Source organism: Streptopelia decaocto (genome assembly GCF_964273445.1).
Source record: "Streptopelia decaocto genome assembly, chromosome: Z".
In the NCBI taxonomy this organism is placed as follows: domain Eukaryota; kingdom Metazoa; phylum Chordata; class Aves; order Columbiformes; family Columbidae; genus Streptopelia; species Streptopelia decaocto.
This window is the reverse complement of record NC_138657.1, coordinates 23,444,553-23,470,017: the sequence shown is the minus strand read 5'-3', so window position 1 is coordinate 23,470,017 and position 25,465 is coordinate 23,444,553. Positions and strand designations below refer to the sequence as shown.

At 44.5% G+C, this 25,465-nt stretch overlaps 1 protein-coding gene and 1 long non-coding RNA gene across 3 annotated transcripts in view; one reads left to right on the top strand and one right to left on the bottom strand.

The window, feature by feature from the left end:
- Nucleotides 1–10,648: 10,648 nt before the first annotated feature.
- On the bottom strand, nucleotides 10,649–18,149 carry LOC309451053. Its single transcript, XR_014186169.1, has 4 exons — nucleotides 18,056–18,149; nucleotides 13,125–13,253; nucleotides 11,667–11,738; nucleotides 10,649–11,193 (listed from the first exon to the last, which is right to left on the bottom strand). It is a non-coding gene; the product is annotated as an uncharacterized lncRNA (long non-coding RNA).
- Nucleotides 17,476–25,465, top strand: part of UHRF2 (ubiquitin like with PHD and ring finger domains 2) — a 91,902-nt gene continuing 83,912 nt past the window's right edge. The window contains exon 1 of one of the 2 annotated variants that reach the window (XM_082074464.1): nucleotides 17,476–18,140. In XM_082074464.1, coding sequence (XP_081930590.1) covers nucleotides 17,988–18,140 — 153 coding nt within the window. In that variant the 5' untranslated portion in view covers nucleotides 17,476–17,987. The remainder of the gene's footprint in view (nucleotides 18,141–25,465) is intronic. The other variant, XM_082074465.1, reaches the window with a different exon arrangement.

The window sequence follows — 25,465 nt, the reverse complement described above, 5'->3', positions numbered from 1 at the left end:
TTAATACTAGTGGAGATACAGCATTTGAAATTTCCTTGGAGATTTCTCACTTGCAGCAAGCAGATCTGCGCCATCCCAGCAGCTTCTTGTAGGCCATGCAACTAAACAGAATTCTCAGAAAACGTTATTTGAGCTTACAATTTACTTAACAAATCTTAAGAGAGGTATAGGAGTTTCTAACAACTATAAGAATTCATGTATTTAAACTTTGTTCCAAATTTGGCATTCCATTGGTCTCAAAAAATGGCCTTTCTTTCGTTCTCTCTCATGACCTCAAAAACTAGCATGGTGAATTTACTAAGAAGTCACTTACAACTAATTACCACAAAATAAGTCTATTAACAAATTTTTGGTTTAATTTTCCAGTTTCATTAGAACTATGGATCCACTGGTGACGCCTTTACATTTCACCCTCAGACTCCTTCATGCAGTATTACAGCTCTCTAGCAGTAACATTGCTTGAGGGAAGGGCGTGGGGGGAATAAAACTTCCCTCTCGCCCCCATCTGAGATGGCAAGACGTACAGCCCAGCATGAAAACACATCAGTTTGAACTCCACATCAAACCAATCTGGCTCCACTCCACACTCAAATCAGTACCAGTCTGACCCAGAGAAGCACTGAACACTGTGACCCCCCAAAGCTGACCAGTGTGAAAAGACTGACTTCAGCAAGGAGGTAAAGTTATGAGCTCTTTTCCCCAGATGTGCCAAAACCTAGGAAACAAGACAGAAGCAAAAATAAACAACACCAACAACCCCTGATTCAAAGCCGAAAAACAACACAGTGCCACAACAAAAATGGATGACAATACTTCAGGGAAAAAAAAAGGAGCAAAGCCCCCCTTTCTCTGCTTAGCAGCGGGAAAACAGGTTTTTTCCTTCCTTCTTCTTTCTCTTCTCGCCGCAGTTCAGATATAGTCAAGGCCATGCAGCTGGTATAATCACTGGTACGAAGTGGGAGGCTCTGGCAAACTCCTCAGTTACAATGAGCTGCACACAGGCCTGGGATATTTTGCTGTTTTGTTTTCCCATTTCATTCCAGCCATAATACACTTTATATGCAGTTTCAAGTAGCTCAGCAATAGTTACATTCCTTAGCTCCATTTACTTTTTACAATTTAGAGATGTCAAAAAAACAGTATAAACCAGTATAATAAACATCAATCCATTATTCTATTTTCCTAAATCTAAATCAGTTAATATTCTAGCAACTTTTAAATACAACCTCTTCCAAATTCACAGCTATCATAGCATTTTAACAATTTAAATGCTTTTCTAACAATATAAGCAATCATTCTAATGTGTAAGGATGCATCCTAAGGGGAGGCAAGGTGGAATTTTAGCAATTTTAGCAGTGGAACCGGTTCCCATTTTGTAATTATCTCCCAAACAAGATTCTTTTGGTACCAAATATGAATATGCAAACTAAAATACTGAGCTCAAATATGAAAACCATATACCAAGTTCAAATATGCAGATGGATCACAGTTACACTAATTTAAGACAATATCTCAATTTTTTGCATTGCACCTTTGGGCTGCTCACTGCTCAGCCAGGTGGGGGTACCTCTGGGTCTCCCTGACAAAAAAAGTCAGTGGCGCCGGAGCCCATCGGCCCCCCCCGAGCCGGAGCAAGCTGGACTGGGCAAGGCCTTTTTTTTTGTTTTGTTTTGGTTTGGTTTCTTTTTAGTGTTTCATCTGCTGCGCTACAGCTGTTATTCCAAAACCAGGATTCTTTACATGATGTACATATGGAAAAGCCAAATACAGCACAGCGAGATGAGACACAGCTTGTCACAGAGTTGCGCAAGTCTGAATGCCAGAATAAAGGTAGCATGCTAGCGAAAAAAAAATAACAGCTACTACACACAAAATTTTACCATCACATTCACGCAGTAAAGAACTAAATTACTTATGATCTTCTGTATTATCACAAAACGCACATTTTGAGTCAATGAATTCTCATGATTTAACAGACTGTGAACTTATCGTACCATATAACAAAGACCTACTAAAATTGCAACATACTTAAACCGATACCCACAAAGAAAACAGGTTAATGAGGAAGGCATCTTGCAGACTCTAACAAGTTTGCTGTGACCTGTGTGTTATCAGTTAACTCTCTCTCAGCTTGTTGATGTTCAAACCGTTCCAGCTGTAAAACTGTCTGTAATGATCTAATGATCTCTTGTAGAGATTTATTTTGTCCTGGTCTTCTCACCTTAAAAACAACATTAATTGCAACAAAATTCTATTCTCCGGACACTTTTCCCAATCATTTAACTGAAACAGCAGCCAACACTGATTTCAATATTTAACAAGATCTTCCTTCCTTATAATTCCGAGTGCTTTCCTAAGTTTTAAAACACCTCCCAATACTGATTTTTCAGGAACACAACTGAAAACAATTATTCCTGACCCCATCTTGCAAGTAAAAGCCTTGAGAAGGGGGAGGGAGGGGTAGAAAACACAGGCTGCTTGCAGCACGACTGGGAAAAATGGGGAGAGAGTTTTACGGTGTACTTAAAAACAACTAGTAAAACAATTAACTCACATTCCTAACAAGCTGCTTGATTTTCAGAGAGGCAATACACAGAAACACATAATATGTACTGTAAAACTTGCAGATAACATGTTGATAGCAAACATTAGCATTCTCTACTGCTAATTTCAACACCAATGCTTCCTTAGCTTCTAAGTTTTCGACCTGCTTATTGATGGCCTCTTGAAGATGGTCAATAAATTGCATGTAATTCTCACTGGGACCCTGATTAATAGTTGCAAATGATTTGGCTGCATTGTTGGTTTCAGGCACCTTTATCATAGCTTGATATGCGAGGTCTGTTGACTGCCTCAAGATTTCAGAAAGTTATCGTGCCTGTAGTTGTGGTGTGTCAACTGGTGTCTCCTCCAGAAACGCACAGGGTCCCGTGGTTTAACTGCAATCGAAACTGGGGGTAAATCCCAGCTTTTTGGTAAGTTCGGTTTACGCTCTGAAATTCTACCCCCACCCTCAGGAATTCAGTGCGGGTGGGAGGAGGGGGCAGGTTGGAGGGACCCAAATCTGTAGGAATTACGTTATTTGGCTCGGTCTGGCTCACCACCGGGGGTGTCCTCCCCACCTAAATCTCCAGGCAAAGGGGGATAGGAAAAAAAATGTCCATTTTTTTCTTCCGCAACTGATAGCGGCGGGGCAGAGGGTTGAACTGTGATTAATGGCGGTGACGCAGACGGCAGAACCACGGTTGATGATGGTAGAGGAGAGGTTCGAGCCGTGATCGATGACAGCGGAGCAGTCGGCCGAACGCACTGGTCCGACTGGTGCTCCGACTGGTGCTCCGACTGGTGCTCTGAGGGCCCCTCCCGAGACCATGCACAACCCAACACTGTTTTTTCATGTGAGTCTTTCATAGCTTTTATCTGATCTCGGGGCCACACATACGTATACGAGTCTTTCATAGTTTTTTTTCTGATCTCGGGGCCACACATACGTACGCTCCTCCTTTATTCCTTTTAACTTTCCAAGAAAGTGCCGCGGATCCTTATCCGTGTCAGATAATATGGACTTGGGCGGTTTTGACGAATCTTTAGTAACAGGGGGGATCAGAGTAGTACTTAATCTTGCTTTTTTCTCCGAATCTGGCCCAGGAGAGCCAGGGAGACCATCCCCCTCCGCCGCCTCTGCCTGTTGCTGTTTTAACTCTTTCAGAGTGTCTAATAACAAGCGCCACGTCGTTAACAGTTCAGTTGCTTCCTTGGACCCTTGGGTAGCACTATCAAACAGTTTATCTCCCAAGTCCATCCACTGTGACACACTAAATGCTGTCACAGGATTAACCTCTAAACCTTGTGCTTTGCCCCATAGTAACATTTTTCTTAAAGTCAGTTCCAGGAGGCTAACATCCTGCTTCTTCAGAAGCAGCTTCCATGTGGATAATATAGTACCCTCTTCTTTAGATAAGTTTCAGCCCCCCTGTTCCCGGTAGCTCACCTACTCCTTAGCGAGGTGTCTTTTCAACGATCCGGATCTTCGGCAGCTCTCCTCGGCTGCTCTCATCAGCTGTACCGGGCTCCGTCTCCACAGCTCTTCTTCGGCTGTTCACAGCTTCACGCTGTCACCTTGTTAGGCGAGATCCTCTTCAGGCAGGATCACGTCGGGGTCACCATATGTCGCGGTTGAGACGGACAAACGACATGGACCAAACTCTTTCAAGATGAAAGTAATAGGTGCCATTTATTGTTACAAGTGCATTTTTATACAATTCTACCAGTTCATGTGTCTTTTCACTATTGGTTACAAGTTACAGCACTAACATCTCATTGGTTAATTTTGCTATCATCCATGTTATTCTTCTATCCCCTTCTCTCTCACGGGTATATCTCTCCTTTCTCACGGGTACAACTCCATACCTCCAGATACTCCTTTACTCCCATCTTTCTCAAGGGTAAATCTTAATATCTCAAGGCTGATCTCTACTCCCATATTTTCTGTCAAGGACTCCACAGACCCGCTGCAGTTTCCCACAGATGACACCAAGCTGAGTGGTACAGTTGACATGCCTGAGGGGCAGGATGCCATGCAGAGGGACCTGGATGCCATCTGTAGGGTCCTGGACAAGCTCGAGAAGTGGGCCAGTGTGAACCTCATGAGGTTCAACATGGCCAAGTGCAAGGTCCTGCACCTGGGTCAGGGCAACCCCTGCTATCAATACAGGCTAGAGGATGAAGGGATTGAGAGCAGCCCTGCAGAGAAGGACTTGGAGGTACTGGTGGATGAAAGGCTGGACATGAGCCTTCAAGGTGTGCTTGCAGCCCAGGAGGCCAATTGTATCTTGGGCAAAATCAAAAGAAGTGTGTCCAGCAGGTTGAGGGAGGTGATTCTGACCCTCTACTTCCACTTTGGTGAGACACCACCTGGAGTCCTGTGTGCAGCTCTGGAGCCCTCAGTACAGGAAAGACATGGACCTGTTGGAGAGGGTCCAGAGAAAGACCACAAAAATGATCAGAGGGCTAGAACACCTCTGCTGTGAGGACAGGCTGAGAGTGTTGGGGTTTTTCAGCCTGGAGAACAGGAACCTCCAGATGGACTTCATTGCAGCCTTTCACTACTTAAAATGGTCCTATAATAAAGATAGGGAACATACCTTTTAGTAGGGCTTGTAGCAATAGAAGAGGGGGTAATGGCTTTAAACTAAAGGAGGGGAGATTCAGACTAGATATAAGGAAGACATTTTTTATTATTAGGCTGGTGAAATACTGGCACAGGTTGCTCAGAAGGGGGTAGATGCCTCATCCCTGGAAACATTCAAGGCCAGGCTGGACAGGGCTGTGAGCAACCTGATCTACTTGCAGATGTCTCTGCTCATTGCAGAGGGGTTGGACTAAATGACCTTCGAAGGTCCCTTCCAACACAAACCATTCTATAATTCTATGATTCTACAAAAACATACAAAAAAATACATAGTATAGTTCAACTGACCTTTTATTACTTACATATTTGCAGCACTTAAGTATTTTTTAGCACACATCCTCTTCATTTGGACTGCTGTTTATTTCCTTATACTGAAGCAATATACAGTAGTGAGAAACTGGTTATGAAAGACATCCTAGTTCCTTTGCTAATTTATATTTTCTGGAGTTTATGATGATGAGAAAAATAATCTAGCCATGGTACTCATAGTTTCAGCTTTGAAGTACTTTTCTCTTTGACATTTAATTAATAATCTGACCACATCTACTCTAGATTTGCTAACTTCTATGCTTACATGATGAGTGGTGAGTTCATCCTTAATACTTAAAACCTCCCAGTTGACCAACTAAGCATTAGTAGTGGTACTTGACATTTAAATTTCTCAAGTAGTTACTAAGTAATTTAACATTTATCTGCCTTGCTACAAAGGATTGATTTTATCACATATATTTCTCTATATTATAACTATAAACTATAGAACTCTAAATACTATATTGAACACCACAGATTTGCTCTCTAGTTAAGCATCTTCTTAGAAATACGTTTAGATCCAGAAATAATACCAAAGAATTTATAAACAAAAACTTGAAAGAAAGTGTAATGTCTCATTACTCCTTTTAGTAATGTAGGATTTGAAACACAATGAATACAATTCTTTATAAAATCACTTCATTCCCACAAAAAAAAAAAAACCCAAACAACAGCTTTTACATGTTGTAGTACATCTTATTGATACCTAAATTGAAAGGAACAGTTCAAACGAAGAAAAAATCTCAAATCATATACAGAGAAGAGTCTGTAATCTCAGAGAGTCCTACTTTTCACTGGAAAGATTACTGACATCTGAAATAATTAAGGATGACAACCTTACTAACACAAATTACCTAGCTTTTAAAAGACAAAAGATACAGAGAAGGCAGAGTTACTGAAAGTCTTCTTTGCCTCTGTCTACTCTGCCAGAGGCTGTCCTGAGGAGCCCTGTACCCCTGAGGCCCCAGAGGAAGTGAGGACAATGGAGGAATCTGCCTCGGTTGATGAGGACTGTGTCAGGGAGCAATTAGGCAATCTGGACATCCATAAATCCATGGGTCCTGATGGGATGCACCCGCGGGTGCCGAGGGAGCTGGCTGAGGTCACTGTTAGACCACGCTCCATCATCTTTGGCAAGTCTTGGGAAACCGGAGAGCTGCCTGAGGACTGGAGGAAAGCAAATGTCACTCCAGTCTTCAAAAAGGGCAAGAAGGAGGACACGGGTAACCATAGACTGGTCAGCCTCACCTCTGTCCCTGGGAAAGTGATGGAACAACTTATTCTTGGTGTCATTTCAAGGCATATCAAGGATAAGAGGGTGTCGAGGGTTTAGATTGCGGGATGACAATAAAACCCTGGCAGATGTATTGTTAACCTCCTCTTCCCACCCGCTTCCCACTAAGGACAGGCCATAGGGAGGGAAAGAAGGACAGAGAGGAGAGTTGGGAAAATTAAAAATGTTTTACTAATGCTACTAATAAGAATAGAGAAAATAATACAAAATATACAAAACCAATCTTGAAAGCCTCAGCAACTGCAGAGCTGCCACCCAAAGTCCTGGATGGGACTCTGCAGCCAACCAGAGCTGGATTCAGTCTGTCACTAGGCCTCAGTTCGCAGGGATGACTAGCAAGGTCCTCTCCTAATGTCGGCCATAAGCAGAAGGGACAAAGAAGGGCAAAGAGGACAAGATCCTCATGATCTCCCACTTTTATACGAAGTATTCACGTGAATGGAATGTTATACACAGTTGGTCAGTTTCTTGGTCACCAGTTTCTCTTTGCTCCTCTCGTGAGATGTCCATCCATGCTTATCAGTAACTTCTCATTCCATTGCTAGGTTTACCAAAACATGTATCTGCTTCTCCAGGAAAATGCAGCTAATATGAAGGTTTTAGCTGACAGGCAAATTCACTAAAAGAGAAACTTGTTTTTTAAAAAAAACAGGATAAGAGGGTCATTAGGGGCAGTCAATGTGGCTTCACGAAGGGGAAGTTGTGCTTGATCAACCTCAGAGCCTTTTATGAAGACATAACAAGGTGGACAGATGATGGCAGAGTGGTGGATGTGGTCTACCTTGACTTCAAGTAAAGCATTTGACACAGTCTCCCACAGCATCCTCACAGCTAAATGGAGGAAGTGTGGTCTGGATGATCAGGTAGTGAGGTGGACTGTGAACTGGCTGAAGGAAAGACACCAGAGAGTTGTGGTCAATGGGGCAGAGTCTAGTTGGAGGCCTGTATCTAGTGGAGTGCCTCAGGGGTCAGTACTGGGACCAGTACTATTCAATATATTCATCAATGACTTGGATGAAGGAATAGAGTGCACTGTCAGCAAGTTTGCTGATGACACCAAGCTGGGAGAAGTGGCTGACACGCCAGAAGGCTGTGCTGCCATCCAGCAAGACTTGGACAGGCTGGAGAGTTGGGTTGGGAAAAATGTAATGACATATAACAAGGGCAAGTGTAGAGTCTTGCATCTGGGCAGGAACAAACCCAGGTTCCAGTATAGGTTGGGGAACAACCTATTAGAGAGCAGTGTAGGGGAAAGGGATCCTGGTGGACAGCAGGATGACCATGAGCCAGCACTGTGCCCTTGTGGCCAAGAAGGCCAATTGCATCCTGGAGAATATTAGAAGGGGGTTGGTTAGTAGGTCGAGAGAGGTTCTCCTTCCCCTTTCCTCTGCCCTGGTGAGACCACATCTGGAGTATTGTGTCCAGTTCTGGGACCCTCAGTTCAAGAAGGGCAGGGAACTGCTGGAGAGAGTCCAGCGCAGGGCAACAAAGATGATTAAGGGAGTGGGGCATCTCCCTTATGAGGAAAGGCTGAGGGAGCTGGGGCTCTTTAGCTTGGAGAAGAGGAGACTGAGGGGTGACCTTATTAATGTTTACAAATATATAAAGGGTGAGTGTCACGAGGATGGAGCCAGGTTCTTCTTGGTGATGGCTAGTGGTAGGACAAAGGGTAATGGGTTCAAACTGGAACATGAGAGGTTCCACTTAAATATGAGAAGAAACTTCTCAGTGAGGGTGACAGAACACTGGAACAGGCTGCCCAGGGGGGTTGTGGAGTTTCCTACTCTGGAGACATTCAAAACCTGCCTGGACACATTCCTGTGTAACCTCATCTAGGTGTTCCGATGATGTTCTGAGGTCCCTTCCAATCCCTGACATTCTGTGATTCTGTGATACTGAGATATATTAATTCTTAAAGCAACTTCACTAGAATCAGCAGAATTACACGAGGAAACAATGTGGACTTTTGACTTAGCTCTGGTTGAGGATTATCAGAATGATGTCGTATCCTTATATTTACTTAAAAAAAAATCTTTTTCACAGTAGAATTGGTATGAAATTATATACATGCAGATTATATAAAGTATAATTTAAAGTTTACTTTACTGTATTGAGCTTTAAGTACATCAATCCATGAACAGATACAGTGTACTAACGTAACAGGCAACATCTGCTTGGGGCTGTATTGTCCTCAGGACAGGGACTTTTCCCACTGTAAATAAAAATAGACCTTTGTTATTTCTTAGTTAGGGCAAAACTCTCACTGCCTTGTAGCCCAGAATTCTTTCCCTGCTTAGGGTAAGCCTCTTCTCATTCCAGCTGCCATAGAATTGATATTTTCTAATGCCTCAAGCCTCCTGGCAGAAGAAACATTGCTACCTATATAATCTTTAGTAAGGGAGAGTTGTTAGCAGTTCTGTTCTTATCATATTAAAATAAAAATATCTATGTTATAAATTCTTACTGTCACAACTTTGCTGTCTTTCATAACCCCCTTACACAATGGAAAGAACACTCATTTCTACATATAGAATACCATTCGTAAGCATGCTTGCTGTATTATCTGCAACAAACTATATGGCATTTGCTTTTTCTCTCTTCATCAAGTTTAAATAAGGTTAATTAAATCAGCCAGCCTGGTTTTCTCCCCCAACATGTTTCTGCTGTAATAGTCACATTGACTTCGTGGAAGTTAAGTGACACATTTCCAGTAAGTTCAGTTGATGGCAAATTTCAATTTCCTTTTTCTTTTCCTCTTCCCTGGAAGGCATAGTAGCACATCTGAGTAAAACAGTAACAAAACATCCGCACAGGTTATTACATTGCCTATAAGTCATTAAAAGGTTCTCAAATGTAAAGTTAACTAGAAAAATAAACCTGTAAAAAGAGTTCCTGTCCTTTCCTTTCTGACTTGCTGCTCCTCTTGCACAACTCCTCCTTGAAACTCAGACACACATTTCCCTCTTCTGCTGGCTTCTTTCTGCTTTCTCTGCTTTATACTACACTTCTATTCTTCCAGTCCCTCCTTACATGTCTCATGCATTTGTTTCATTGTCAAGCTCATCTCAGCTTTCTTCTGTCTATACCCATGACTTTATCCACATTAAGGCGATTCAATCAAGAGGTCTCCTACCAACAAACATAGTGTATGTAAGACAATCTCCAGAATTTTAAAGAAATACTGAATATTCTCACCTAAAATCAAATCCCCTTGAGGTACACATGAAACTTTTCCATCCTTCAGCATTACCTACCAGGTCCTTGGGCAAAAACAATCCCACAAATGGGTTTGCCTTTGCCTGAGATAGGAGTAACCCAGACTGCTTTCCCTAACATAATTTTCATGTGTACTACAAGGACTTTATCTCCTCCTACAGTACATAGAATTTCTGATTGGGCAGGCCCATCTCGATTGATCAACCCTCAAGTGTTGACCAACCAAGCTGCTTTTGCTGAATGGAAATCCCAGTTTTTGAAGGTTCCGCCACCCATTGCCCTTAGTGTAGTTTTTAAGAGACCATTGTACCTCTCCATTTTCCCAGAGGCTGGTGCATGATATGGGATGTGATATATCCACTCAATACCATGTTCATTGGCCCAATTGTCTATAAGACTGCTTTTGAAATGAGTCCCATTGTATGACTCAATTCATTCTGGTGTGCCATGTCTCCAAAGTACTTGCTTTTCAAGACCCAAGATAGTATTCTGGGCTGTAGCATGGGGTACAGCATATGTTTCTGACGTATGATGTGGAGAATGCAAAATTGCCGGCAGGACCTCTTTGAGCACGGACGGGCGGGCCGGCGAGAGTAATGAGTCTAATTCAATATGAATTTAACATCAATACCCTTTAATGAACTCTTAACAACACTGAATATCAATGTCCGCCAGACCACGTTTTTCCAACCCTTATGTACTCTATACCCAAAGGCCATGTGGCAAGCACAGGCTACGATTGGTTACACTTGCAGTCACTCTTCCCCCCCCAACTATGGTGATTAGCTGCAGGGCACTGTCCACAAACTGTTCACGCGCAGCGACGATGGCGCCCCTCCTGCAGCCTGGGTTGAGGGCAGACCAGCTTCTGTTTACTTCCTTTCAGTCTTTGGTGTCTCTAGGAAAAACCTCTGTGCAGGTGCTAGTTTGCACCACAGCCACATCAAGCGCTGGCTTGTTCATAGCACACAGCCAAAAACTCTCCACATGCTTCCAAACATCTGGTGGTTGTTTCCGCCATTTTAAGTCTATAGCACTTACCTTGACAGGTTTGTGGAAGTGTAATACAATCAATCTGCCAAGCCTCTCCACGCTTACATTTTAACCATTGCCCCTCATATCACACAGGCTTTAAGCTTTTCGCTTGTTTGATTTCGGTGCATGTTTCACATTCATGTGTAACCTGTGAAATAGTGTCCATAGTCAAGTCCACCCCTCAGTCACAAGCCCATTTATATGTTGCCTCTCTTCCTTGATGCCCTGAAACATCATGGGCCCACCAACCTAGGAAAAGTTCACCTTTATGTTGCCAGTCCAAATCTATCTCAGCTACTTTATTCTTAGCAGCCTGATCTGCTTGCTGGTTGTTCTTATGTACTTCAGTGGCTTGACTTACAGTCACATGAGTGTCTACATGATGAACTTTTACAGGCAGGCTCTCTAGCCGAGCAGCCATGTCTTGCCAAAGTGTGGCAGCCCAAATGGGTTTACCTCTGCATTGCCAGTTGCTTTTCTTCCAGTGCTGTAGCCACCCCCACAAGGCATTTGCCACCATCCACGAGTCAGTGTAGAGATATAGTACTGGCCACTTTTCTTGTTCAGCAATGTCCAAAGCCAGCTGGATGACTTTCACTTCTGCAAATTGACTAGACTCACCTTGTCCTTCGGTGGCTTCTGCGACTCATCGTGTGGGGCTCCATGCAGCAGCTTTCCACCTCCGATGTTTTCCTACAAGACAGCAGGATCCATCTGTGAACAGTGCATACTGCTTATCAGTCTCTGATAGTTTATTATATGGTCATGCTTCTTCAGCACGTTACTTCCTTTTCATCTGGCAACATTCCAAAGTCTTTATTTTCTGGCCAATCTGTAATCACTTCTGAGATCCCTGGGTGATTGGGACTTCCTATTGGAGCTCGTTGTGTAATCAGTGCAATCCACTTACTCCACATAGCATCGGTTGCATGATGTGTAGAGAGAACCCTCCCTTTGAACATCCAGCCCAGCACCGGCAATTGAGGTGCCAGGAAGAGCTGTGCTTCAGTACCAACCACTTCTGAAGCAGCTCAGACCCCTTCATACGCTGCCAGTATCTCCTTTCCAGGTTAAGCAGAGTTGGCCTTGGATCCTTCGACTCCAAAAGCCTAAGGGTCAACCTCGAGTTCCTCCTGATGCTTTCTGCCAGAGGCTCCAGGTAGGGCAAATATCTCTGGCTGCAGTGTAGAGCGCATTCTTAACATCTATTCCTGTCCACACTGACCCCAAGAGCTACTGGATGAGTTATCTCACATCTAATTTGTTTGAAGGGTTGGCATAGTTCAGGGCCCACTCAAAATTGTTCTTCTTCTGAGTCACTCGATAGAGAGGGCTCACAACTTGTAGCTAGGAATATGCATTCTCCAAAAACATACAATGCCCAAGAAAGTTTGTGTCTCCTTTTTATAGCAGGTGGAGACATAGCTGCAATTTTGTTGATCACTTCCATTGGGATATGACGACGCCCATCTTGCCATTTTATTCCTAAAAAGTGGATCTCTCGAGCAGGTCCATTGACTTTCACAGTATCACAGTATCACAGTATGTTTGGGATTGGAAGGGATCTCAGAAGATCATCTAGTCCAATCTCCCTGTCAGAGCAGGAACGCCTAGATGAGGTCACACAGGAACATGTCCAGGTGGGTTTTGAATGTCTCCAGGGAAGGAGACTCCACAACCCCCCTGGGCAGCCTGTTCCAGTGCTCCGTCACCCTCACTGAGAAGAAGTTTCTTCTCAAATTTAAGTGGAAACTCTTGTGTTCCAGCTTGATCCCATTACCCCTTGTCCTATCATTGTTTGACACCAAGAAGAGCCTGGCTCCATCCTCATGGCACTCACCTTTTATACACTTATAGACATTAATAAGGTCCCCCCTTAGCCTCCTCTTCTCCAAACTAAAGAGACCCAGCTCCCTCAGCCTTTCTTCATAAGGGAGATGCTCCACTTGCTTCGTTTTATGGCAAAACTGGCATTCAAAAGAATCTGAATTATTCTCTCACCTTTCTCATAAACTGCTTTTGCTGTGTTGCCTCATACAATGAAGTCATCAATATACTGCAAGCGTTCTAAAGCTTTACCTTTTTCCAGCTTGGTTTGGGTCAGTCTATGGCAAATGGTAGGGCTGTGTTTCCACCCCTGGGGCAAGCGATTCCACGTGTACTGGATGCCCCTCCAGGTGAAAGCAACCTGTGGCCTGCATTCTGCTGCTAAAGGAATAGAGAAAAACGCACTAGCAATGTCAGCTGTGGCATACCACTGAGCTGCCTTTGACTCCAGTTCAAATTGCAGTTCTAACATGTCAGGCACAGCAGCATTCAGTGGTGGCATAACTTAATTCAGGTCATGATAGTCTACTGTTAGTTTCTACTCGTCACTAGACTTACGCACTGGCCAAACTGGGCTGTTAAAAGGTGAGTGAGTCTTACTGATCACACCCTGGCTCTCCAGTTGATGAATCATGTTCTGGATAGGAATCAAAGAGTCTCGAACGGTGCGATATTGCCAGCGATGCACCATCATGGTAGCAACTGGCACCTGTGGGCCATCAACCCTCAGCAACCTGTTGGAGCGATAAAGGACTCAGCATTCCGATTCAATGTGAATCACGCAAAGCCAATTTATTACAGAAACAAGCCTCTTTATATATGCAGTTATTTCCTGATCACACGTCCACACTCCAAGCATGCATTAACTGATTGGATATCGTCTATGTTCATGAGCTGTCCATGGCTGGAGTCTCACTGCTGATAGGTCTGTTGATTTACGTCATGTTGCTGCCTTGTAGCTGCTGAACTGTTTTACTTCCACAGCAGATCCTGTTTTCAGCTTTCCAAGGTGGCCTTGAAATTCCTTTGCGCCTGGCTAGTTCAATAACAAATCTCTATCTAACAGAAACCCTTCCACAGCAACCCTACAACAGAAGGGTCCTCTGAGAGACATCCTGAATCAACCTATCCTTGGAAACTTACGAAAATGCCTACACATGCAAAGACCTCATTCTAATAGCTCACATACTTCACCCAATAATTTTAAACCTCTTACTATTTTATCTCAATTTGCATCATAGTTTGCTTTTGAACATTTTGAACATCATTAAAAAAAAAACAAACCAAACTTCAAAACAAACTCATGTTTACCATTGTGTAATTCTCAATTTATTAATTTTTCTTTTAATTTCTCATTCTTGCTCTATAAATTTCCTTTAAGAAAAATAACATTGTCTTATCTTCTAAAATCTCATTTCAAATTTTCTTTTTCTACACATCTTTATGTTTTTTGGAACTAATTTTTGGTTTTGTCTCCAATTAGATCTTTGCATCTTCCTCACTACTCCCATGTTTTACTTTCATGTTCTTGGCTCCTTTCCTCTCTATTCCGCTCATTCTAGTAACTCTTCTGCTACCGTCACCCCGGTCCATCATGTGTACTATGCTGCTCAGTCAGTTTCTCCTTTAGCTTTACCTAATTTCTTCATCAGCATAATGGTATCTCAAAGAGGATGTTATTGCCTGCTAAATAACTAGTTTTCTTTTCCTCTAACCTCTTAAATAACTGCCCCTTTACACATACTCTTTCAGAATTGCAGTCAAAACTTTTTACATGCTTTTTTTTGATTTAGATTCCCATCTCCAGTCCATAATGCACATCATGAAACAGACCACCTATAATTACTCCATAGCAAAATGCTCAATAACTCCTGTGCCAGCAACCTGATCTTTGGTCAAGCCCAGCTAGGCAATGTATTTCCAGATGCAGTGCTGTAACAAACTGATCCTCTTTCATTTTCTTTCTCCACTTCAAAAAATGTCTTCTGCTCATAGAAGTCCATCCTGCACTTTCCATAAAATCTCCCTAGCACAAACTGATGCTATTCTCCCTGATGTGGTAAAACATATCACATTTGAGAATTCTTTCAGATCTTTTTTCTCCAGTGTAAAAGATATTTTACTGCTTGCTTCAACAGAAAGGCTGTATTCTGCAAATGGCAGTACAATGAGACTATTCCTTTAACTGTATAGGTAAAGTGTAATTAAGATAAAGCTAAAGACAGCTTGATTTCTCCCTTTTTTAATAATATATCACTATTAAAGTATATTCTTACTGTACTCCTCTGTGTTAAATAATCATTGAACATTACAGTGAAACCAATCAAGAAGCCTGGGGAGGAAAGATCATGAAAGGTCATGTGCACTACAGCCTTTGAGTCTAAGCCTGTGTTACCACAAACAAACTGAAAAACAGAGTCTGAATTTGTGTAAATGGCAATTCGGTGACATGCTGCAACAGTGGCAGTAAAGAAAGTTGTGTGCTATTGCAATAGCAGAGATTCGTCAGTGAGAATGAAGAGGAAAGGAACAGATTTGCAGGATAATTAAGAAACTTGATTGTTCAGCTGCCTTTGAACATGCTCAATACCCCAAAATCAAGCCTGAAGTAACTCACACAAAACTGCAGTGGGCATTCTCAGACCTGAAAGTAAAATACAGGAATCTTTGCTACCATACCGTGTCATAAAAGCTATGCTTGTGCAAATGGTCTCTGTAGGTGCCCCTGTGTGTGGATGGAGAAATAGTTACCAGGAAATACCACACCATGGAAAGGGAGAGTATGTGGCGAGAGGTAGCCTCTGAAACCATAAGCCTTGAAGACCAGTAACCCTGTCAAAGCCCTCCAAATTGGTACCAGCTCAGGGCACCCAGGAGCTGCTCAACATGCCCAAGGCCTCCAGCACACACTGGCACCCATGATGGAACATGTCACCCTCATCACATACCCACAGGTAGTGGCTGCTAAAGGTGGACAATGACTACAGGGCAGTTCTTGTCAGCAAAATTGCTGAAATGAGGGACCTGCTGTGTGACTTTGTGCACAGCTGCCTGGAAACCCCTGGAGCGAGGGTAGTACGAGCCCCTGCTCCTGAATGAAGCTCTGGGGCTGGCCTCTTGGCTGCTGCTCCAGCTGGGCAATCGCCAGGGTGTGCACCGCTTGAAGCCGTAGCCGCATTTACAATGCAGTTAGCTGCTATTAACAATAACAGTCCAATTAAAAAAGTGTTGTAATAATGGTTGGTTGTGTTGTTTCTTCCCCTGACTCAATACCCTAGTAGTGATATTTACAATGCCTGTTAACAAGCCACAAAAGTGCACAGGTGTCATCTGGATCTTGTGAATCTATATTTTAATCCAGATGCAAAAGTCTTAGACAATAAAGCTGCTGAGAATTCCTTACAAAGGCATCCATTATTAGATCTCCTGTTTTATAGGCACATTTTTATAGCATTTTAGCAGTATTCATGTGTCCTGGTTTTGGCTGGGATGCAGTGAATTTTCTTCATAGTAGGTAGTGTGGTGCTGTGTTTTGGATTTGTAACTGTAATAGTGTTGTCAATACATGGACGCTTTAGCTGTTACCAAACAGTGGTTACATACATGTCAAGGGGATGTTTACATTCCTCACACCACCCAGTGAGTGGGCTGGGGGTGTGCAAGAAGCTGGAAAAGGATCCAGCTGGGACAGCTGACCCCAGGGATATCCCACTTCGTGTCATGCCATGCTCAGCAATAGAAGGTGGGGGAAGAAGAAGGAAGAGTGGGATGTTCAGAGTTATGCTGTTTGTCTTCCTAAGCAATCTTTACAAAGGATGAAGCTTCAGTTTGCTGGAAATGGCTGAACATTGGCCTGCCAATGTGACTGGATTACTTCCTTGTTTTGCTTTGCTTGCAAGCACAGCTTTTTCTCTACCTATTAAACTGTCCTTGGCCCACGTTTTTTCATTTTTACTCTTCCGATTCTCTTTCCCATCCCACTGTGAGGAAGTGACCAAGTGGCTCTGTGGGGCTCAGCTGCCTATCAGGGCTAGCCCACACCACCATGGTAAATCCAGATGTATCTCACGGTATCTGCAGAACTACACCATTTAGAAAAATACAGAAAGTGAAGCCAGCATCAGATCTGAGGTATAAACAACACTTCCCTTTCCTTGTCTTCGCCCATGTTTTCATCTAGTTAACAGGCACAGCCAGACTTAACCCGGACTTTTTAGGTGCAGCTGCATCTGGCTGGTTCGAGATTTTATGTCTTCCGAAGCGCTGGGGCCTGGGTTTGACGAGCCGACCCCGCTCTCCTCGCGGCCTATGGACACTGAGGCATTGTACCGCCTCCCGGGCTCCAGGCCGGGTTAGGCCGCAGAGCCAGGCAGGCCCGCCCCGAGGGGGCGCCGGACAGCCCGTCCCGCTCGGCCGCCATGGAGACGTTAACGGTCGCCTCCCCCGCGCGCGCCAACCCCTCCCCCCGCCAGGCTTCGCGCTACCCGGCGGCCGCTGGCACGGCGCGAGGGGCGGTCCGCGGGGCGGGGCCGCGCGCCGTGCCCAATGCGGCGCGAGGGCCGCGGCCGGAGCGCGCGGGAGGGGGCGTGGTGCCGCCCGCGCGCCTCGCGCGCCCCCGCCCCGGCCCCGGTGTTGTTGTCTCTTTACGGCCGAGGCCGGGGGCTCTCGCGAGATCCGCGTTGGCGCCGTGACCTCCATGTGAGAGCGGCGGCGCCTGGTAAACACTCCCGGCGCTGGGAGATGGCTCCCGGGGGCGCCCGATAGACCCCGCCGCGGCGGTTCCCGCCAGACTCCGCCTCGCCTTGAGCTGCCCCGGGGAGCTCGGGGCGCGGGCGATCGCGAAGCGGCGGAACATCGGCTCGGGTCTCATTCCCGCTCCGCGCCCCTCTGAGCGAGGACGGCGGCCCGGCGGGCGGGGAGGCTGGCGTCTGTTTCGCGGGATTTGAAAATCCTGCCCCACTGAGCCGAACAAAGAGCGGGGGAAGCGTCCGGCCCCCTTCCCGTCTCCCTCGCACGCCGGAGACGCGCACCCGGGGCGCGGACCCCGTTTGCACCCCTGCCCTAGCCCTCCCTGCCCTCCCCGCGGCTGGTTGAGCGAGTGGGAGGGCGCGCACCATGTGGATCCAAGTCCGCACCATAGACGGCACCGAGACCCAGACCATCGACGACCTGAGCCGCCTTACCAAGATCGAGTGCCTGCGGGAGAAGATCCAGGAGACCTTCCGCGTGAGCCCCGACCGCCAGCGTCTCTTCTACCGGGGCAAGCAGGTGAGGCGGAGCCGCCCCTACCTGGATGGCAGGGGTGGAGACGGATGGGGGCTTCCCCCGCCCCGCGCGTACCCTCCCGGGCCGGGCTCTTTGTGTGGCCCGGCACGGAGGTCCCCATCCCCACCCATGTGTCGTCCTCTGGCTCCGGCTTTTGTTTACTCCCGTCCCGTCGGGCCTAGAGGGAGGCGCGGGGCAGGAGGGAGCCCAGGCGGCTGGCCTGACAAGAGACTCCGGGACCCAGCGCGGGTTTTGTCCGCGCTCTCCTGCCCGCCTTTTCCTCGGAGGGCGAGCGGCTGCCGGAGAGGCCCCTTTGTGTGTTTGTTTTCCCACCTGAACGGCGGGAGGCTCCTCCCCCAGCCCCAGCCGTTATCGTACCCAAGTGACAAGGCGGCCAGCGGGCTGCGAGGAGGAGGAAGCCCCTCCGTTCTCCATCGCCTGCACCGGATCACGCTTCTCCCTTTACCCTCCGCCGGCGCTACTGCTGCCTCGGCGGGGCCGGGGGGGGGAAGCGTGTGGTGCGGCCGGACCGCGGGCCGTTTTCACGGCGAACGCCGCCCCCGGGGCCCGCACGTGGCGAGGCGGGGGGCGGAGGCGGCGCAAAGTGCCGTGTCCCGTCAGTACCCGCTGCGGGGTCGGTCCGGCGCGCCCCTCCCCTGGCCGCTCGATGCGGGAACGGCTTTCGGGTCCCGCCTGCCCGTCCGCGGAGGACGGGGGTCCCGGGGCCGGGACGGGGGGCGGCGGCAGCGGAGCTCGTTTGCGCGAGCGCAGCTTGTGCTCACTATTCCTCGCGTGTGTCACGAGTGGGGTCTGGGCGACTGCTGGCAGCTTGAAGAGGCTGCTCGTCCAGGGCGGCGTCCAGTACTTGCTGGGGTGACAGGCTGAAACCTGGCTGTGAGATGATGTTTCCCTCCCTCCGGGTGCCAGGTATGTTTTGAGCCGAATACATTGCCTCAGGCTGTATCTTAGTTGCTGACGGGTTACACCCTTCATTCTGTAAACCGTGAGGTTTACTCAATCCTTGATTCATTCCTTGAGGCACGGTTGTTACCTGAGAAGAAAGGAACTGGATGTGTGGTGGATTTCTTGCGGTGTGGCTCTTAAGATGCAGCTTCTTAAAACAGATCAGTGTTGCACTGTTCACCTAGACTGTGTAATGTAAGGCAGTGAGATATCTGACTCAAAACAGATCAGGTGTGTTTCTTTACAAATAAGGCAGAATAAGTAAGAAATAGAAATTTAGCTATGACTAGGAGGTATGCATTAGTGGCTAGACGCTAAGCCTAGGTTGTGAACACAACAGCAAATTCATAGATTCTTACGTTCTGCGGATTGGTGAGAGTGAGCACTTGTGAGGACCTGTCTATAAGGACCTTGATGGACAGTCTCATGTTTGAAGGGACCAAATCAAGGATCATAGGACTTGAAGTTGTGTAGTTTGTTTAGGTTTGTGCTGTGCAAGCACACCTTTCAGTGCAGAACTTGATGTGGGACGCAAGCTTTACCCGAGAAGTGGGAAAGATGAGCCTGTGAAGAACTGTGGTTTTTTTGTGGTGTCAGTGGCCAGCTTGATCATTGTATTTAACAGATGTTTTGCTTAAGAAAGTAGAATAATGAACTATAGCTGGAGTTGCCTGCGTGAGCAGTTGTGAGTTTAGTACTTTTAGGACACAGTTGGGATCATCTTCAGTGAAGAGTTAGTGAGTTAATTTTTATAGCTTCACTATTTGTGTCCATTTTCTTGCAATTACCATAATTAATTCTGATGTTTCATTGATGGTTATGGATTGCTTTTCTGATCCCATGGTGCTAGTAAGTAGAAGGAAAGGTCAGAATGATTGTTATTGCACAAACAAGAGTGGATGTTGAGAGACATGAGCAAAGGAAATTGTAAACAACTTTAACTCTCTCAGGGTTGTGATAACATAAAAGGATAAAAAAGGGCATTTCAGTTACATGTGCCACAAATAGAAAGCAGTATACTGAGGTGAACAACATGGGAAAACTGAAGATTCCTGCACCTGTGGAAAAAACATTTTCTAGTCCAAACTCTTCCTGTTTTATCTGTTTAGCGCTCAGTATGGTTAAATCTGCACAGTCTGCTAGTAGAACTGTTATCTTGCTACTGAGTACTGCTTATTGTAGTTTCTTTGGAACTTCTGGAAGTACTTGGACCTTGCAAGTGGTGGATACCAGAAGGCTGGCTAAATAACCTCTTCTACAAATGGGAAGCGTATGATGTTGGAAGGATAAAGAAACCTAAGTGAGTCACTGTTTATGGGCTGAATTTCAACAACTTCAAATTCTTAGCTTGGAGTAGAGAACAGCTTCAACTAACAGTTTGAGCTAGAGCTGGAGTGTCTGTTTCCAATGTAGTTCTTGTGGTGTACTGGCATTTACTGTTGTCTGATCTTCAAACACTGCCCTTAAGGGGGCAGTACTTCATGCTCCTGTTCTTAAGGGACCCACAAGGATCATCTAGTACAGCTCCTGTCCCTGCATATCACAGCCCCACAGTTCACACCATGTGTCTGATGGCATTGTCCAGTCTCCTCTTGAACACTGTCAGGCTTGGGACTGTGACACCTCCCTGGGGAGCCTGTTCCAGTGCTCCACCACCCTCTGGAGGAAGAACCTTTCCCTAATGTCCAACCTAATCCTCCCCTGGCACATCTTCGTGCCATTCCCTTGGTTTCTGTCATTGGTCACTAAAGAGAAGAGTTTAGTGCCTGCCCCTCCTCCTCCCTTGAGGAAGCTGTAGCCACCGTCAAGTCTCCCCTCAGTCTCCTCCTGGCTGAAGAAACCAAGTGACTTTAGCTGCTCCTCATATGGCTTCCCATCCAAACCCTTCACCAACTTTGTAGCCCTCTTCTGGATGCTCTCCAGTAGCTTTATATCCTTTTTATCCTGTGTTGCCCAGACCTGCACACAGTGTTCCAGGTGAGGCTGCACCAGTGCAGAGCAGAGCGGGACAATCACCTTCCTCACCCGGCTGGCAATGCTGGGCTTGGTGCACCCAGGATATGGTTGGCCCTCTTGACTGCCAGGGCACTGCTGGCTCATGTTCAACTTGCCGTCAACCAGAAGCCCCAGATCCCTCTCCGTGGAGCTGCTTTCCAGCATCTCATCCCCCCGTCTGTATGTACAGCCAAGGTTGCAGTGTCCCAGGTGCAAAATCTGGCATTTGTTCTTCTTAAACTTCATGCAGTTAGAACTACTGATGAAGACTTTGTGTTATGATTAATGTAGTACTTTATGTTACTTTTTTTCTTTTTTTCTTGTTAAACTAGAAAGAACACTGTTTGGTTGAACAGACTGTTTTTTGTTTTTTAACTCTTACTGCCAGGAAGACCTACCATTCGCATCTATCACTGAAGAGTGAGCAAGATGGTATTGCGCTGTCATTTGTTCTGGTTTGTGAGGACATCGTGGAAGCTTGTAAATTATAATGCATTGTTTAGAGTTCCTCTAAAATTTGGAAAAGCAAGACATCACAGTCTGTCTTTTGGCAGCATGCTCTCTGTCCTAATTGGAAAACCTACATAGCACTTCTTGATAAGAATACATGTTCTCAGTTTCTTTCACAAAAGTGAAGTAGATAATAGACACCCTGACCTGGCATCCTGACCTACCAGAGCAGATTTTCTATAGGACCAAGCTATAGTTGTCATGGGATTTCTAGCTTTCAGTTACAGTGCTGTACAAATAAATACTGTTACAATTGAGCAGTAAAAGCATGCTGAAGTTTAAGTTTGACAACTTACCAAAGAACTTAGTTAATCTAGAAGACTTACTTATACCAACTTACGTTTTACCTACAACTAAATGTGCACACTGTTGTATTTCCGCAGTAGATATTGTTTAAGGAATGCGCACACACACACACAATCTTGTGTTGGCTTCTTCCGTCATACTCTCCCACCCTGTTGGAATTGAAATTCAGAGAAAACTTGTGAAATGCTGTTGTTAAAGAAGCCATAAGCTCAGGTGGCTTTTCCATAGTGCTTAACAGAGTCAGGGAAGAAAGACATGGGAGCCCAAACATTTATTTCCAGTATATGTAAGTGGCAGTGGCTGAAATTGCTTTTGAAGTTGTTAATCTTGTTGGCGAGGAAGACACTCCAGACCTGTTTCATGGGAGACTGAAGTCAGCAGGTGGAATTGAGAGTATTGAAGCCATTTTTTTACTTCTTGTGAAAGTTGTTGCAAATTGGGTTTACTTCATTAGAAAAAAAATCAGCTCTGCTTTTATGCACAAAAAAGTACAGTAGTGTGCATTGTGCTACTTAGCTGTGCAAGTTGACTCTTAAGTATAGTTTGTCAGGCTCCTGCTGTAGTGCCACGCTATTTAGGGTTTTGGTTTTGTAAATTTAACTGAATAATAGAGGGTAGGAGGACTGGAGAAGCTTAGTTTTGCATGAGAGCACCCTTGTGATAAAGCAGCGTCAGTAAAACAGTTTTAAATCTGGCAGTGGGACATACCTTGGTTTACCTACAGCCTTTTGAGAACAAGACGTTTTAAGATCTGCTAACCTGGACTGGCACGTGAGCAGTGGATGGAAATTCATGTGAGTTTAAGTTTCTAAGCTTCAAGTTGGTCAACTGAATCTTTAAGGGCTTCTTAAATACTTACAGTTTTAGTGAATTTCCAGAAGGACAGGAAAGCATTATTTGTGGAGTCTTTCCCCAAAGAATGGAAGTGCTAAACCTATTATTCATAAAAGAATCGAGTTTCTTAACACAGTCTCTTCCCAGCTTTAGTTTGTTTGGAAAATTGTAAATATTTTCAGCTGCAGCTGTCCAAATGCCATCTGCTTCAGGCAGAATCTGGGTGTGAGGAATCTTCAACTGGAGCAGTTAGTTTCATATTTTTGAGAAATAATTTGAAGAAGACTTAGAAAGAAAGTGATTGCTATTCTTTGAAGATGGTAGCTAGTACCTTTAAGTAGCTCTGTAGTTTGATGAGAGAGTAATGTGGAGTCTTGAGGGCAGTTATAATCAGACTGCATTCCAAAATTCCTGAAACATTCATGGAGTAGTCTTCGAACTTAGCCAGCAGTAGGTTCAGTAGCCCAGTTAACAAGTTTTTTTATATGACTGTAGAAGTTGTTTACTGGAGTCAACAACTTGTTACATTTTTACTGTAGAGCTACTAATGCAACTTACCATTCCTTGGTACTGTTATCTTTTTTTATTCAAGGCACCTAAACAAACTGAAGGAAAAGCAGAAGCATGTGTGGAAACAGAATATTTCATACTATTTTGTATGTACGACTTCAGTATTAGGAAGCTGGAAAAACATAATACAACCTGTAAGAAATTACAGCCAGCTTTAAGACTGTATTTTGTGGCATGTATGTTTATTCATTTAACCTAATTAGGATAGCTTAATAGTTGTAGTTTTTTAATTAATCTGGAAGCTCTTAGAAACTGTATGTTTCTTTTTATATAAAAAGCCCACACAAAACTTTAGAGGCAGAAAACAACTAGTGTATGGCCTAGACTGACAACTACATGATGAGGATTTCTAGTGATAACATGTGATCAAATGTTGATACAATTTATATAGATGGAAGTTATGAGATTATTCTCCTCTTTAAAAGCTGTTAACTGGATCTCTATTCCTAATTATTTCATTGTTAAATTATTTTAAGATAACTGCCCTGATATACTTGGATATTGGTGTGGTGGGTGGTTTTTTTTAGAATTTTTTTTAGACTTTTTGTTATTGATTATGGAAGGTTCGGGTAATAACCAGTTCTTCTTTACAGGTACCCTTACAAGCTGCAGATAGTCATGTGCTCTCCCTGGCACCACTGCCGCTGAACCTCAGTTGCCTGTGCTATAGAAGTCCATATCATCATATAGGAGGTACCTGACCACTCTCATCGAATCAGCATGGAGATGGATGAGTCATTTGGTGCCTCTGAGGATTTCAGTGCACCTTTATATTTTTACCTTTTTTTTAATTGTTTTTTTGTTTTACAAAAGTATCAGATAATCCTAAGCATCAGCCAGAAGATGCCATGAACTTTTATTTACGTAATCGGGAGACTCCTGAGAACTGCAAAAGAGAAACCTTGCATCTTCCAGCTTAAAGTTAATGAGCAGATGTTCGTTTAATGGGATTGAGAGTTGCATCCAAGAAGGAAATGTCATATCTAAATTAATATTCTTTTTTCTGTATTTCACCCAGTAATAACAGAAGAAATAAGCTTCAAAACCGGGACTTCTTATTTAAAAGTTTAACTTGGAAGAGGTGCAGACTTGAACTCTGTAGAAGCTGTTCGTTGAGACTGAGAAAGGCTACCTTCACCATGATCTTCTGATTAAGTCGAGAAGTCTTTTCTTACAGCTCTTGATTTTCAGTTGTGTTCATATTGGTAGTAGTCATGTACACTGGGACCTTTTTTGAATTATAGTTAGTCCAGATCAAAAGGTAAAAATGTGTCGGTACCACCTGTGCACTCTGCAAATAATTTTGTAGTTATGGTGCAAAAAAACCAGTTTTGTTGGGAGAATGTGACCTTAAAATGTAGGCTTCTGTACTTATTTTTAGTTACAGAACTTCAGGAAAAATATTAATTTCTTCTTAGAGAAAGCTAGTCTTGTTGATTGATTATAAGGATGACTAATGTACATTTATTGTGGTGTTCGTACTGAAATTGATGTGTAATTATAGACAGAGTCAGCAACAGTATTCTGTAATTTCTTCCTAGGTTGTATGACTTTGTGTATTATGCCAGACTTCCTCTTTGTGTGCAGTGTTGAAGCACAGCATACTTGCACAGTGCAATGATCAAACTCATTGGTTGTCTCTATAATAGCAGAAAAAAAAACTTTCTCAGATACTGTTAGTTTCCGTATTCTTCTCTAGGAGTTCCTCTTGCTGTACGCTTTCTGCTGAGTCTGTGGGAGTCTCTGTAAGACTATGATTCCTATCTAGATTATGATTTATTGAGAGTAAGACATTTGATACCATCCAGTACTGTGACAGATGATGAGGTGTTGTGTAACACATTTAAGCAGTTAAAAGGAAGCACACGCTCTGATGTAATGTCTAATTTGCATTCCCTTTTTGGCGGGATTTTTGGTAGCACAGTGGTCATGTCTTCAAGCATTCTTCTAGGCTGCTTTGAAATATGAATCTTGAGGCAAAAAGCTGACAGAACTGAGTCTAATTTGGACCATGTTCTTCAGACAATAACAACTGGTTTGATTACTGGTTTTGAAATGTGGTGATCTGCCTGTATTCTGTTCTGGAGAGGTATGGATTTAGAATCTGTCAAAGAACTTCCTTGTCCAGATGTTTCACCTACTTGTGTGTT